Source organism: Haliotis rubra, unplaced genomic scaffold (assembly GCF_003918875.1).
Source record: "Haliotis rubra isolate DU_JTF1 unplaced genomic scaffold, ASM391887v1 Scf177, whole genome shotgun sequence".
NCBI classification, from domain to species: Eukaryota; Metazoa; Mollusca; class Gastropoda; order Lepetellida; family Haliotidae; genus Haliotis; species Haliotis rubra.
The window spans coordinates 954436-971314 of record NW_025765747.1 but is presented as its reverse complement, the minus strand read 5'-3'; the positions used below and the strand labels follow the sequence as shown (position 1 = coordinate 971314).

Genomic DNA, 16879 nt, shown 5'->3' with positions numbered 1-16879 from the left:
TAATTGAAGGTTTCTGAAGTTCCACGCGAGTTTGTTATATTTTTCAAATGTAAGCTAAGATTTGTTGACAACAATACGTGCTTTAGCATAAAGCTTACTGGGAACTAGATGACCTACCGCAGTCAACTGCGTGATCAGGAGAAAATTTATGTCACCGGGCTTGTGACGTAACGTATTTCTCCGCACATATTTGTGACGTCATATACATTCCACGAAGTTTAGTTTCATGATTTGTAGCGTTTCAAATCGCATTTTTTTAAATAATAAAGCAAAAATGACATTGTATGATAAATAGGTTATCACACTCGTGTGTTTTCGGATGGATAATATCCTGCATTAGGAATAAACACTATGTATTTAGCTGGCCAAGGCTTGCTAAATACAATGATTATTCCTTATGCAGGATATTAACCATCCGAAACCACACTCGCTTGATAACCTATATGTAATCGCAACATATCTCAAGTAGGAATTATGTGATTACAAAAATAAACACAAATAAAAACTAAACAGTCACAATATTTCCCAAGTTAAAATATATTATCCCAAAAATATCTTGGACATCTATGTACAAATTCTAAACTTCATATTTTAAGTTGTTCACTGGTCTCGAGGGGGACATGGGTTGATGTACCCTCGATATTTGTTTATAAAGAAACATCAATGGTACATCAACCCATGGGCCTCGAGGGACCAGTGAACAACGTACTTATCTTATCGAACACCTCAACGGTTACTTTGAACTGTTTGAAGCATGGGTATCGAATCATAGTATGGAGTACCGGACGACAAGAAAAACAAATTTAGAGTTATCTTCCTTCCGTCGATTTGCATTCGCAAAACATCGGCAATTTCCATACATCATACGTGATTCAATTTTTTTCGAGATAATGAACTTCTACTATGAAGTACCAAATGAGCTCAGCATTCCCAGCGGGGTACGTAGAAAATGTTACTTGCTTGTAAGCGGGGTGCATTGAAAATAATAGAAGAGTGCTCAGCCAGTCAGAAAACGACATTTATGTGTTAGGCAAGATAAGTATATATATATATCATGATGATGGAAGAATGAACGTACTCCAGATGAAACCAAGCGTTACTTTATAATAACTGCCTTGTCTTTCTACGTGCATGCGTAGCACAATGTTTTTTTTTATTCTGTTGGTACACTGTAAACGTTGTGGAGATGTGTAAAGTCAAGTTTTTCAGATGAGCAGGGATTTGTCTAGACCTGTCAAATCTTCAGGAAATGTCACAGAAGCTTGTCCAGTGAATTGACTTATATTAATGTAGGTATAGTTGATAAACAGGTTTGTGGACTTTGTGTACTGCTTGCATTGTAACAGTACCTCTGTAGTTAATAGGTTGAAGAAAATCAGAACGTCAGAAAAATCTATTCAACACCAAATAATGATTATACTTGCTACGATCACTTCGTTTGGGGATTCAGTTAAATCTCTGAAAATGTAGATTAATATGATATGACAGCATCTCCAAGAAACCAGTCTGTGTCCACAATTACACAGGTTACTTCTGTAAAAATATGGTATTATCTTGAGAAATATTGTGTCTCAAAAAGTTATAGTACATTCGTTCTGAATTTTTTAATTTTTTTCAGCCTCACTTTCAACTATTCAATATTCACACAGGGCACGGCAGTTTCACTTGGTAAAATGGTCATAATAATTGAATGATTATATTTAGGATCCAGGAACTCACGCTGATGGGTTGACGGTGCTAATTGCAGTGTACGTCCAGGAAATTAAGCTCCAAATGTCTTCTTTTTGGAAATAATAATAATAATGGAAATTTATTAAACATCTCTTTGCGAACTAATATTTAAATTCACTTGGCCAAATGAGAATGTAATCTCTTCACAAATTGTTTGGATAATTGTGCGAAAAGTCTTATAAATATTTTGATATTTCTCATTTATTATGAATTGATTTGTTATTTATGTCTCCCCATGTCAATTGGCTTATTGCTCTCGACATGGAGACATGCTAGGATCTGTATCCACTTGTTGACTGTTTGAAGATCACATTCATTAGAGTACTGGGATTGATCCAGACTAGAACATTAATGTCCCTGGCAGCCAAATTGCAAATTTGATTTTGTTGCCTTGTTTAAAATTACCATTTTTATGTTTATGCTTTTCTGAAATTCAGTGTAAATTGTAATAACATAAAGCTAAGTATTGAAACCTGTTCCTTTCTATTAATCCTGTTACCATTTAAATACAGGTAAAGTCTGAACATTAGTTATTAGTATGTTCATATTAGTTATTCATATAATATTGAGCATGAATTGGGAAATCTATAATTCCAATTTGGGATTTGTTTGTGAAATTTGTTTCAGAATGAGAACTGAATACAAGCCTCTGAACAGGTCTTCATAAATAACTCAAATATGACTGCAAACATCTTTATAATAGACCTCTTTTGTCAATTTGTGAACTGTTTAGGTACAACGGCAACCAATGATTGTATTGACGGGGATAGATTTACAAATTAAGTTTTCAGAAGTTCTTCAAAAGGAATTTACAAGTTAGACGATCATGATTACGTTTTATGATAACAACTTCTTTTTATTCTTTAACACACCCTCCACTCCCACTCATGGCTTTGTCACTACAATATATCGTTATCTTTGTGCATTCTCCCACTTGCGTGGTGTAAACATGTTTTATCTATATATGTTCACTCTGTACACTGACTCAGCATTTATCTGAAGGAACAAGACATAGCTCTGACACATTGTACAAAGAATACAAAAAGTTGTTATCCATAACACAGTCATGTATTCAAGTTTTCAGAAGTACACTTGCACTTTGGAGATGAAATAATAACACAATATGCAGCATATTGTCGTACCAAGTTACGGACCCCAGTAGGTTACTAAATGTGGCTGCATAAATTAAGTCTTTACCGCAGTTGTTTTTTCCAATCATGCACGAATGGCCTGATACACCTTCTGAATACCCCTGGAGAATTTTGCTCGATGATATTGAAGGTCAAGGTTACTCAGTATCAAAGACACCTTGAATATTTATTATTCGTTTTTTATAATTATATTAAAATATATGAAGTTCTGTGATTATCTTTCATTCCTACTCATGTTTTCCATTGTAATTTATTGACAAAACAGCATTCTTTACATACAATAAATTTTGATAAAAAGAAAATAAAATCCCTCAAAATCAAATCTAAATTCAAGATTTCTGTTATCAACCATAACATTTGGTTTTATGGCTTTTCTATGTAGAAAGTAGGCTCTGTTTATACAATCAGTGTCACTCACTGTCGAATATTGCAGCTCCCAATATATCGCAATACATATCTGGATATGAGACCAGAAATGCAATATATTGTAATACAATTTATTTGCCAAGACACAGTCCTACATATGCATGATGTTTAAGGTGGGATCTTGATTGCTTTAAATCATTGAAAGCAAAGGTTGCTATGAAGGAAATTCACTGATGGAATGCCTGGCAAATAGTTCCATTTATCAGCTCTTTGGCGATCTCCCATACAAGGTCAAGATCCCTTCGAAGTTCAAATTATTACATTTAACCATGCTTTGTATTTGGGATTAGGGTATGAAAAGTATTTGCATTTTGTGATCATTTATGGTTGACTTACAATAATTAAGTTAGAAGTAACTAATTGGTTATAGTCCGTTTGGGTTCAAATGAGAACGACAAATAATTAAATAACTCGAAATTGGGATAAGTGCACAAAACATAAATAAGACACACGGTCCTGAAACTTATGTACTCAAGATTATCTGAAATCTTACATTTTATGATCAATCATGGAAAAAGTTGTTTAAGAAACCATCATGTAATATTGTGCTATTTTCACACTTCACATCGAGGGGTGACAAACAGCTGATGGGGAAAAGTAAAGGTTCTTTCTCCCTCCAGTTCCAGCCCTTGACTGTTGGGGTCCCCCAACATCATCCGGTAGTAGGTGGCACTATCCCCCCACAGGCTCAACAGCTTCATCCCCAGCATCATCCACAGCCAACACCACAGCAACAACAGCAGCAACAGGAAAACAGCAACCTCAGTGCTGGCTCAGTAGACAGAGACGAAGAGGTGAGTAGGGGAGGTAACTCTGTTATCTGAGGGAAGTTGATGTACAGAGTTCAGTTAGGGTACCTCCTTACCAGTTTCACAGACTAAGGAATATAGCAGTTACGAAATTTCAGCTTTAAATAGAAGTTGTCTGTACTTGTGGAAAACTTTGGTGCAGTGTGATCATAACAAGGCCTAGAAAAATGTTGTGGTTCCGATTACCGGACCGACCCTTGAATTCTGGTGCCGAGTGTTCAGATACCATTGTTTTTTCCCGGCACTGACGGACATTGGTAACTCTGATAGAGAAAGTCGACATGATAGCGACAAGCTTGATTAAATAAACAATTACACATTGATAAATGTTTGTACTTTACTTTAAAAAAAATACGTAAACAAAATAAAAAATATTCCTACCTACCTACCTTGATTTCTAAAGAGCTGCAATCGGAACCACAAGTTGTTTTTTTTAATTGGCCCAATGATAATAATAAAAGTACTATGAATTTCCCAAAGTTGGGAACAGATGCTCAACTGGTTTTAATTTACGTTGACCTCATACATTTTCCTCTTTCTAGGCACAGGCTCATACTCCTGATAAGTCTCGGACACCATCAGAGAGGAAACGGAAACGGAAGACAGTAAACGATGAAGGTGGTGAGTCAACCTTTGATTATCATGATTCGGGAGGTTAAGGGAGGATAGTGGGGCATCCATCCACATAGTGATTCATCCATCTACATGGATAGTGGGGCACCCACATAGTGATTCATCCATCTACATGGATAGTGGGTAATCTGTCTGCATGGATAGTGATTCATCCATCTACATGGATAGTGGGTAATCTGTCTGCATTCCTGGATAGTGTGGATCATCATCCCTCTGATTCCATGCATGGCGTGGGTCATTCATTTGCATGGGTAGTTGGTCATCAACTCATGAATAGTGGGTCATTCAACTGTGTGGATAGTGGGTAATCCATCTGCATGGGTTGTGGGTCATTCCATGGATTGCTCATTCATGGGTAGCATGGGTCATTCATCTGCATGGGTAGTGGGTCATTCAACTGCATGAATAGTGGGTCATCCATCTGTGTGGATAGCAGGTAATCCCTTTGCATGGGTAGTGGGTCATTCCTGTGTTTGGATTGTGGATCATCCATCTACATCTGCATGGATAGTGGGTCATCCATCCACATATGTAGTGGGTCATCCTGTTTGGATAGCACGTCATCTTTCAGCATGGGTAGGTCATCCGTCCACATGGGTAGCGGGTCATCCGTCCACATATATAGTTGGTCATCCTGTTTGGATAGCAGGTCATCCGTCCACATAGTTAGCAGGTCATCCGTCCACATATATAGTTGGTCATCCTGTTTGGATAGCAGGTCATCCGTCCACATGGGTAGTGGGTCTGCACTGAGAGTGGTTTGGTCTCTCTATGACTACCTAAGTTATTGTAGGTTAAAGCTTCCTGAATATTTTTAACCTCAGCATACACCAACCCCCACTCACAAACTGTATTTCTTTTTCAATGTTAATTATAACGAATGTTCCTTGTATTACAGGTGTTCCAAAGAGTGGTCGCTCAGAAGCAAATGGCAAAAAGATAAATGAGTATTTCAAGGTAGATATTTGAAAATTTATGTCTTGAATCAGTCACCATAGAACTTTCTGTTTCCAGCAAAGACTTTATCTATAAGCTTTCTATCAGAGGACAAATATTAAAACAGGAGGAACATCTGTACTAGTTCATCCTAAACGAAAAGCTGTGGGATCATGAATTTCTTGTTTGAGTATATATTTGTGGTGATGATGGAACACAGTGTCTTATGAAGATACCCCACAAAATAGTCATAATCCTTAACTTCATTTGTTTAGTAAATTTTATCTGATTATTGGGTTATTTATGTTATGATTTCATTTGATATTCATCAAAATAATTTTAATATATTTTTCTTATGGTCATATTTAACCCGTCCGTTAATTCTTTGATTAGAAGTGTGTTAATGATCTGTATCTCGTAGACTAAAATTTAATCTAATGTATGACTTGCCATGTGCTAATGATATTTTGTCAGGATGGCTAGCTAATATGATTATTATGATGATGGTGGTGGTGATGATGATGATGATGATGATGTTTGTTTTTGCAGCAGAGCCAGTCTCCTAGTCGCAGTATTATCCCCCCTTCTGGAGCCAAGTCTCCGTCCCCTCAGGCTGCCACAGTGAGTACCAGCTGTCTCCTTCTTCCATACTGTCTTGGTGGGGTAAAAAGTGGTTAAAGCGTTAGTTAGTCATGCCGAATTTTCGGGTTTGAATCCCCACATGGGTAAAATATGTGAAGCCCATTTCTGGTATTCCCTTGCTGTGATATTGATGGAATAATGCTAAAAGCAGTGTAAAACCCAACTCACTCACTCACTCACTCACTCACTCTTTCATACATGGAGAGTATTAGCTCAGGGTGTCTGTGTACTGTACATGTCTTGGTTAGAAGACATGCCAACCTAATAATATGATATTTATGATGCAGAAAGACATCAGGGCCTGGTTATCATACAATGTCATTCTTAAGAAAATTATGGTTCCATTTTCCTACCGAAACCTCTTTTTAACTTCAGCCTTTTCAAATAAGATTCTGAGTAGGAATACATTGATATTATGAATTAAATACTAAGACATTCTCATTCAGTACAGGAACCTGTTTATTTCACCAAAATGTTAAGTGTGGATGTGTTTGTGACTTAAATATACCCACCCACAATGAGCTGACACACTGGTGCATTGGTGAAGAATTGTGGGTTATAGGTCATCTTGTGTCTCAAAACACCCAGGTCAACACAAGTTGTTTGTATCCATTGTGATGATGATTGCTAACCACACTCTTACACCATTGTTAGCTTGGTCGACACTTAGATCACAGACCCCTGAAGATCCCCTGAAGATCCGTTATAGAATTGGTCTTGAACAACCAATGCTTGTCTTAAGAGGATCGGGTGGTCAGGCTCATTGACTTGGTTGATACATGTCATGGTATCCCAATTGCGTAGATCTATGCTCATGCTGTTGATCACTGGATTCTGTGGTCCAGCCTCCATTATTTAAAGACCACTGCCATATAGCTGGGATATCGCTGAGTGTGGCATAACAAATGAACAAACTTTGATCACAGGCTCATGAACCTGAGGGGCGGTGGGGTAGCCTAATGGTTAAAGCGTTGGCTCGTCACGCCGAAGACCCGGGTTCGAATCCCCACATGGGTACAATGTGTGAAGCCCATTTCTGGTGTCCCCCGCTGTGATGTTGCTGGAATATTGCTAAAAGCGGGGTAAAACCAAACTCAGTCAGTCAGTCAGTCATGAACCTGGATCCACGTTTCTGAGTGACTCGTATGTAAATGTTGTCATTACTTTGTGTGTTCCAGAGTTACCTGGCTGCGTCCCCCCAGTCTTCATCAACGTGCAACTCCGACATCATCCCAAGCTACCCCGTGAGACCTGTGTACAGCTGCTCCAAGGCCGCAGAGGTGGGACAAGACGATATACCTCACACTGCACACTGTGTCCTTCATCTAGGACTATAGAGCGGTACACATGAATGAGGACTATACACAGTGATGCATTTGGGCTAGGATTACGCTAAACTATGTATTTCAGCTTGGACTATACAGAGCACTACAATTCAGCTGGGACTGTCTGGAGAGATATACTTCCACCAGGACTATATTGAGGAATACACTTAAGCTAGGACTTTCAGGAGTAACACGGGATCACTGGATTGTCTGGTCCAAACTCAATTATTTACAGACTGCCTCTATACAGCTGGAATATTGCTGATTGCGGCGTAAAGCTAAACTCGCTCACTCATTGAGGAGTAACACATTTCGGATATATGGAGTAATACATGTCAGATAAGATCACAGAATTACTTTGTTATATGGGACTACATAGAGCAATACACAACCACTAGGACTATATAGAGTAATACACAACCACTAGGACTATATAGAGTAATACACAACCACTAGGACTATATAGAGTAATACACAACCACTAGGACTATATAGAGTAATACACAACCACTAGGACTATATAGAGTAATACACATACTAGACTATATATAATACACACCACTAGGACTATATAGAGTAATACACAACCACTAGGGACTATATAGGTAATATAGGACTATATAGAGTAATACACAACCACTAGGACTATATAGAGTAATACACATCCACTAGGACTATATAGAGTAATACACATCCACTAGGACTATATAGAGTAATACACATCCACTAGGACTATATAGAGTAATACACAACCACTAGGACTATATAGAGTAATACACAACCACTAGGACTATATAGAGTAATATATATATAGAAGTAATACATCCACTAGGACTATATAGAGTAATACATAGGACTATATAGAGTAATACACAACCACTAGGACTATATAGAGTAATACACAACCACTAGGACTATATAGAGTAATACACAACCACTAGGGTAATACACACTATATAGAGTAATACACAACCACTAGGACATATAGAGTAATACACAAACCACTAGGACTATATAGAGTAATACCACCACTAGGACTATATAGAGTAATACACAACCACTAGGACTATATACTAGGACTATAGAGTAATACATATATATAGAGTAATACACAACCACTAGGACTATATAGAGTAATACACAACCACTAGGACTATATAGAGTAATACACAACCACTAGGACTATATAGAGTAATACACAACCACTAGGACTATATAGAGTAATACACATCCACTAGGACTATATAGAGTAATACACATCCACTAGGACTATATAGAGTAATACACATCCACTAGGACTAGATAGACTAATACACAACCACTAGGACTATATAGAGTAATACACATCCACTAGCACTATATAGAGTAATACACATCTGCTAGGACTATATAGAGTAATACACATCTGCTAGGACCATATAGTGTAATACACATCTGCTAGGACTATATGGTGTGATTTACTTCAGCTAGAATTCTATGTGATAATGTAACCAAGATGAAGAATAATGATTTTGTTTCATTTGTTAGACTTTGTAATGGCCGATGGTCCATGGACACAAACAGTGTCTCATGCTTTAAACTCTACACATCCGCTTAGCTTTACTTCTTATGAATTTTGTGAAATAGTGAGATCTCTGTTAGTTGACTTAAATACTGGGGTTCTGCTTCACAAGGAGATTGGGATAGCCTAGTAGTCCACACAGTTGTTTGTCCCACCGAAAGTCTGGGTTTGATCCCCCACATGGGTTCACTGTACCTATTTCTGGTCTTGTAGGTAATATGTTGTATTTCTTTATTCATCAGGAGGATGTGGATCAGGCGTTACCGAAAAGGACATCACCTTCTCGGTTCAGCGCCAACGTTTCTAAAATGCCGATGCCAAAGAGGCAGAATCGATCGCCTAACACCATTCACAATGGCACAGACACCCAGGTCAAAACATTTTCAAATTCTCCCCTTTTTCATTTTGTTGTTTTGTCACCTCTCATCCATCCACCTGACCACATCCACCTTTTTCATTGGCTGAAAATATAAATGTTCCGTTTCCATGGTAACGTGAGACCAAATTATTTCACTGAAACAGTTTTGAAATTAGGGGGCATGAGTAGTTGTTAGGGAATTACTTGCATGATTTTCAAACCACCATCACATACTTTCTTAGAATCCAGTGAGTTAGGTGTCTTTGTTCTAGTTCTATGTATCTATTGATATTGTAGCAATGTGGATTGAATAACTGTCACTTGAAGACCCATTACCTATACTACTAGACCACATGACCGTTGTATCCAAAACTACCTGTCCACATCATAGGTATGGCTCATGTTATGTTTGGGGTTACACTTTCTCAGTAAAGTACAGATTTTAGTACTTTTGTTGGGTTGAGTTCCATCTGTGATTCAGTCCCACACTCAGAGAGTCAGGCAGCTAATTGACATGCCAATTTACACTTATCAGACGGGTACACAAAGTCTGTGGACATAGCTACCAGTTGTCTGTGGTGGCTGGGTGGGTTAGACGGCTGACTTTGTGTGCTGACAATTAGGTGCCTGACTCTGAGAGTATGGGTTCGAATACTAGATGGGACTCAACACAACAAAATTACTAGAATCTGCACTTTACTTAGAAAGTGTAATCCCAAATGCAACATATGTTACATTTGACCACTTTCTAAATGGCATTGTGTATTCACACATCAGAGATATGGGTTTGGAAACAACACCTGAACTCCTATAGTTGACAGATGAAGATTTGCACTAGTTTGATTTAATTGTATGTTTGTCTCTTTTACAACACGATATCTCTTTGCATGTTGATTTGACAAACTATTCACGCGAGATTGCGTCAGGTGTACTTTCTTATCATCCAATCAGATGCCGAGGTTTCTGTAGTCTCGGTATGAGTGAGCGAAGCACTCACACCTCAGATATGATGTATGTGACTTGAAAACTCACTTAAACAGCCAGTTCTGAATGTAAATAAGAAAGGAAGTGTCAAGAAGCTGACATCTGCTTGGCTCAAGAAACTACATCTTTCGTTTAGATTGGGCTGTCAGAGTTGGCATTGACTACAGATGCACATCTTCAAGCAGACAGGAATCAGGGGATAGGATGTTAAATGAGATTGGTACCCAGTGTTTGTCAGACAAAGAGGCATGTTGCTGGTTGCTGTGTGATCTAGTTGTAGCAATGAGATTCCCCTGTAGGCATTAAGGATAGCCCATGCTGGTAATAAACACACAAGGGGAATCTGGGACTATGTTGGTCCCTGGTACCCCACACTGAATGAATGAGATGGTGAGAATGTGCAACTACTGCTGTGTTTTTTTGTTGTGTATTGATTGTCAGGCTCAGTTGGTCCGATACTGATGGTTGATATCCCACTGATGGTTGATATCCCACTGATGGTTGATATCCCACTGATGGTTGATATCCCACTGATGGTTGATATCCCAATCCCACTGATGGTTGATATCCCACTGATGGATGGTTGATATCCCACTGATGGTTGATATCCCATATCCCACTGACGGTTGATATCCCACTGATGGTTGATATCCCACTGATGGTTGATATCCCACTGATGGTTGATATCCCACTGATGGTTGATATCCCACTGATGGTTGATATCCCACTGATGGTTGATTATGACATATTATCAATTTCAGTCTGATACCCCGTTGTTGTTTGACATGAACTATTCATGATCTCAGAATGATATCTCATTGTTGGTAGATATAAACTGCTGTTTTCAGACTGTTATTCCACTGTTGGGTGATACAAAGTATTATTGTTTTGAGACTGTTATCCCACTGTTGGTTGATACAAAGTATTATTGTTTTGAGACTGTTATCCCACTGTTGGTTGATATAAAGTATTGTTGTTTTCAGACTGACATGTCTATGGCCAGCATCCACTCCCTGGAGTCTCGGTCTGTAACAGATATAGAACAGAAAGACACCAAAATAGAAGACCTAATACGGGTAAGTGCTGAGCGGATGAAACATGCTTACACCCCACATTCAAAAGAAGACACCAACAGAAAGTAACACAAGTTAAGTCATGGTCACGATTAACAGTGCAATAAGGAGTAATATTTCATGTCTCAAGATGTGATGTGTATTGCAAGATGTGATGTGTATTGCAAGATGTGATGTGTATTGCAAGATGTGATGTGTATTGCAAGATGTGATGTGTATTGCAAGATGTGATGTGTATTGCAAGATGTGATGTGTATTGCAAGATGTGATGTGTATTGCAAGATGTGATGTGTATGTGATGTGTATTGCAAGATGTGATGTGTATTGCAAGATGTGATGTGTATTGCAAGATGTGATGTGTATTGCAAGATGTGATGTGTATTGCAAGATGTGATGTGTATTGCAAGATGTGATGTGTATTGCAAGATGTGATGTGTATTGCAAGATGTGATGTGTATTGCAAGATGTGATGTGGTGTCATAAAGTTGGGTCCCATGAGGAATCTAGGATGAAACTGGTCCCTAGCAACCTACTTGTTGTAACTATTCATGAAGATCAAGGTTGTCCTCCGCAACCTATATTTATGTAAGCGCGACTAGGGGAATTGGGTGATCAGGGTCGCTGATGTGGTTCATGCATGTCACTGTATACCAACTGCGTAAGTCAGTAATCATGATGCCAATCACGGAATTGTCTACTCCAGACTCGAATATATGCAGACTACCATGATAAAACTAAGCAATTAAGCATGAGTCAGGATAAGTATAAAGTATCAATTTTAATCAAAAAACTAGAAAATTGCTGATCAAATTTAAATAGCAAGCAAGCAAACAGGAAAACAAACGTTATAAGCCATGATATCACAGATCAGTATGTCGTACTAGCTGACTAGGTTTAGCACCTGTCTTGTTCATGGTGGTGGTCAAATTAATTGAAATAATCAAAGATTGGTCGCAGTGACTAAATGACCAAGCAATTGATCATGTTTTCTCATAATTGAACACAAACAATTCTGGAACACTTGTTTTCATCAACAATATTTTTCACAAGGTTGGTTTTGTCTGTTACATTTCATAAGCACTACAAGCTTGTTCCAAGTCATCAATGAATTTATCTTAAAGACATCAAGAAATTTATGTTCTTAACATACCAGTCATCCTTTAAAGATGTGAAATTTTGCCCCCCAAAAACAAAATATAAGTACATGTTTTTTCCTTATATTTTTGTGCATTAACAGATTTCATAAGTGACGCTAACCAATTAATTTCAGTGATTGATCGGTTGTCATGAACCAATCATCAATTATGAGATTTTAACCAATTCCCAACACTACTCGTTAACCCATGTAGTAGATTGATGCTCATTATATCAATCGCTGGTACAGAATGTTATTTACAGGCTGCTAGTCAGCTGGAGAATTGCTGAGTGGCCTAATACATGATTATTTCTTAAAATATGAATATATTCCTCTGCTGTTTTGGACGATGGATGTGTTATTTGGACAGACTAGAACGTTGTGATGCGTAATTATGTGATGGATGATGATGGATGTGTTATGTGGACAGACTAGAACATTGTGGATGTGATGGATGATGGATGTGTTATTTGGACAGACTAGAACGTTGTGGATGGATGATTGATGTGTGGATGTGTTATTTGGACAGACTATTGTGATGGATGCTGGATGTGTTATTTGGACAGACTAGAGCGTTATGGATGATGGATGTGTTAATTGGACAGACTAGAACGCTAGAATGTTGTTTGGTGGATAATGGATGTGTTATTTGGACAGACTAGAACGTTGTGATGGATGATGGATGTGTTATTTGGACAGACTAGAGCGTTATTTGGACAGTAGATGGATGCTGGATGTGTTATTTGGACAGACTAGAACGTTGTGCTGGATGTGTTATTTGGACAGACTAGAACGTTGTGATGGATGATGGATGTGTTATTTGGACAGACTAGAACGTTGTGATGGATGCTGGATGTGTTATTTGGACAGACTAGAACGTTGTGATGGATGATGGATGTGTTATTTGGACAGACTAGAACGTTGTGATGGATGATGGATGTGTTATTTGGACAGACTAGAACGTTGTGATGGATGTGTTATTTGGACAGACTAGAACGTTGTGATGGATGCTGGATGTGTTATTTGGACAGACTAGAACGTTGTGATGGATGTGTTATTTGGACAGACTAGAACGTTGTGATGGATGATGGATGTGTTATTTGGACAGACTAGAACGTTGTGGTGATTTATTTCTGTTTGATTACTCTTTCAGCAAAATGATGAGCTCAGGAGGCAGTTAACAGCTCAACAAAAACTTTTAGAAAAACACAAAGAAAATTTGCAGAAATGTTTGGAGGTCAACAAATCATTACTTATAGAAAAGGTGAGACTCAAGATTGTTCAAAACTCAACTGATCCAGGACAATCTGTTTCCAGGGTCTTACTTGTGTCTTGTCTGGTCCGGGGCGGTGGGGTAGCCTCGTGGTTAAAGCGTTCGCTTGTCACGCCGATGGCCTGGGTTCAATTCCCCACATTGGTACAATGTGTGAAGCCCATTTCTGGTGTCCCCCGCCGTGATATTGCTGGAATATTGCTAAAAGCGGCATAAAACCCAAATCACTCACTCACTCTCTCACTCTTGTCTGGTCCTCCATGAAGCTTCCAGGAAGTGGTAAGAGCTGCCGAAACGGGCTCTTAGCTGACTGTGTCATTGTGATGGCTGTTCATGATTCCGTCACTGGTCTGTCTGTGGTTGTCAACAGGCGGCTGTCACACAGCTGAATAATGCTGACTGTGGCGTCAATATATTCAATGCTTCCTGTCTACTTGACTGTGATGGTAAACAGTCTTGGTCTGAATCGTAGAACACAAAATGTCTCCAGTGAAATGTCTCCTGAAGTAATTACTACAATCTGTTTGGGTCAAAATGATACCGAGGAATCACAGCCTGACTCAAAATCGGTTCATGATCAAACATCCATTTCAACGCAGAATGTTACGAAAACATTCATAACGTTTGTCGCCAAAGTAAAAAAGTTACTTAACAACTATCATCATTTTGTTTAAATTTCTGTGTGAACTTTACGAGGGTAAAGTAAAAGTAGATTGTGATTCATCGGTATCATTTTGACCCAAACAGATTGTAGATATTAACAGCATATAGTAGCACTGGATATCATGCGCAAAGAGCTGCTCCATTATTTGAGTCAATGGATCAGTATTATCTCTGATTTCATTCTCTGCTCTCTGTGGAGTACACAATCCAAGCTGACAATGAGGCCATATTACCATCTCATGCTAGCATCCTACCGGGTACCCACTCACTGCTGAGTGAACAGGGGCACTGAAACTTTTTTAACAAACTCATGTAATAGATGTGCTTCAGTGAGAGGCAGGACTGGAGCCCAAGAAACTTTTATGTCAAAAATATCTTAAAAATGACATTGAACTCACTCTTTGCAATTTGTGTTCCAGAGTACATTAGTCAAAAAAGAGACGAGACAGAAATGTATGGAGAACCGACTGAGATTAGGTCAGTTTGTTACACAGCGTCAGGGTGCCACGTTCGTGGAGAACTGGGTAGACGGCTGGGCTTTCACAGACCTCATGAAGTAAGTGTAGCCTTATGATGACAACAGAAAGCATGCATGTCGTCATGCCACGCCTGTCATGACAGTTTGTTCAAATACGTTGTTGCAGTCATTTTGTGTGAATTGTTAATTTGATATTAGCGCTGATAAATTTTGATTGCTTGTGCTTGTGCTTTGATTATGAATAATTGCCTCTGAATACCTGAAAGTAGGTGACAGAATATTTAATAATATATTAAGTTAGAAAATCAATAACTAAATTCATTACTACGTTGGGTCTATTACCCTGCTTTATTGTTATAAATACTTACTGTTGGCATGTTTAGGTATATGTTCATGTCAATTTAAGACATCAGACTGAATGAGACTAAGCTATTGATCACTGGCAGTTTGGTATGTGAAGTGACAGTTATCCAAATACAGGAACGTCCATGTTGAAATGCATCATGGTTGGCATGTCCTTATTAACGATGAAGGTGTACTGGTTATGCTCAGGCTATGAAGCTCAGAATACAGTAATGTGCCACAATTAGAATATATGTATACTTTTTTATCACTTGGATCACGGATTTGATTAATGTCATAGTGACAAAACTAAAGTTCAAATGGGCATTATTGTAGTAGTTAAACAAAGGCAACATTGAAATCAGACTTTTACTTCACTCATAAAGATGTTTCAGGGCCATGCATTGTCCCGTGGGACCTACCATTTAATAATCTTGGGGGTTCTGGGAATTATTTCTGTGAAAGGAGACTACAAATTTACTGTTTTTTGCAACACGTGTATTTTTCAAGAGACCCATGAATCCTGCAAACCTCTTTTGTAAGTTTAAAACATGGACAAATATTTTTGTACATTGAGAAAATAAGTCATTTTTTTTTAAGTTGGAGCCCCCTTGATTATCAAATGGTCAGTCCCAAAGGTTAAGAAACTGTTGAATAATTGAACCAAATTAATTTCTATTTTTTTCACTTTCAAACATTGGAGCAGGCGGATCCGTGATCCAAGCAATAAGAAAAGGTTAGAGCTAAACATATGTATATATTCCTTGACTTATTAGCTATACTCACAATCTTCTGCCCTGTGTAGCAAGATCGGCACTAGTTAGAGGTCAGAGGACCTTTTAACAGTCATTCTACTTGCTGTTCAGAGTTCTGTCCCTTAGTTGTTGGGATCCGCTGAACTGGGATCAAATCCTCGGTTCATCCCGATTGTGACCCATGTTTGTCAGCTTCCCCGCTGATTTTACCCAAACTGCGTCACTTAAGTCTTTTCTTGCACTCAGACTCGTATGCCATGACATAATTGAAACACTGTTCCAAGTGGCTCTGAACCCAACTCACTCACTCACACACATGTGTACATGGTAGTTGCTTCTCTAGGATTGCTTGGGTGTGTGGTTTTCTCACTTGTTGATGCTTTCTTGTGGTTACGATGAATTTTACACGAATGGCTGGTGAAAGTGCTACTTGATAGATGAAGGCTTCAAGGAGAGCGTCATCCTAGATTCTCAACAAAGTGTAGACAAATCCAGGCTGGGTGGGAAGTAGTGTTGTTGGGATATTTATGAAGTTCTGTTTTTAATTCAAACTCATTTCAACATTATGTCTTGAGACTGTGTTAGGATTTTCTCTACAGGACCA

The 16879-nt window shown here is 38.4% G+C and overlaps 1 protein-coding gene across 1 annotated transcript in view; it reads left to right on the top strand.

Annotated features, from left to right (window-relative positions):
* The window catches only part of LOC124273146 (serine/threonine-protein kinase tousled-like 2), a 58481-nt gene that overhangs the window by 24479 nt on the left and 17123 nt on the right, over positions 1-16879 (top strand). Inside the window, exons 3-12 of the mRNA XM_046708363.1 lie at positions 3929-4102; positions 4660-4738; positions 5649-5707; positions 6236-6307; positions 7507-7608; positions 9457-9585; positions 11540-11632; positions 13918-14028; positions 15120-15256; positions 16227-16256. Of these exons, the coding sequence (XP_046564319.1) occupies positions 3929-4102; positions 4660-4738; positions 5649-5707; positions 6236-6307; positions 7507-7608; positions 9457-9585; positions 11540-11632; positions 13918-14028; positions 15120-15256; positions 16227-16256 (986 nt within the window). The remainder of the gene's footprint in view (positions 1-3928; positions 4103-4659; positions 4739-5648; positions 5708-6235; positions 6308-7506; positions 7609-9456; positions 9586-11539; positions 11633-13917; positions 14029-15119; positions 15257-16226; positions 16257-16879) is intronic.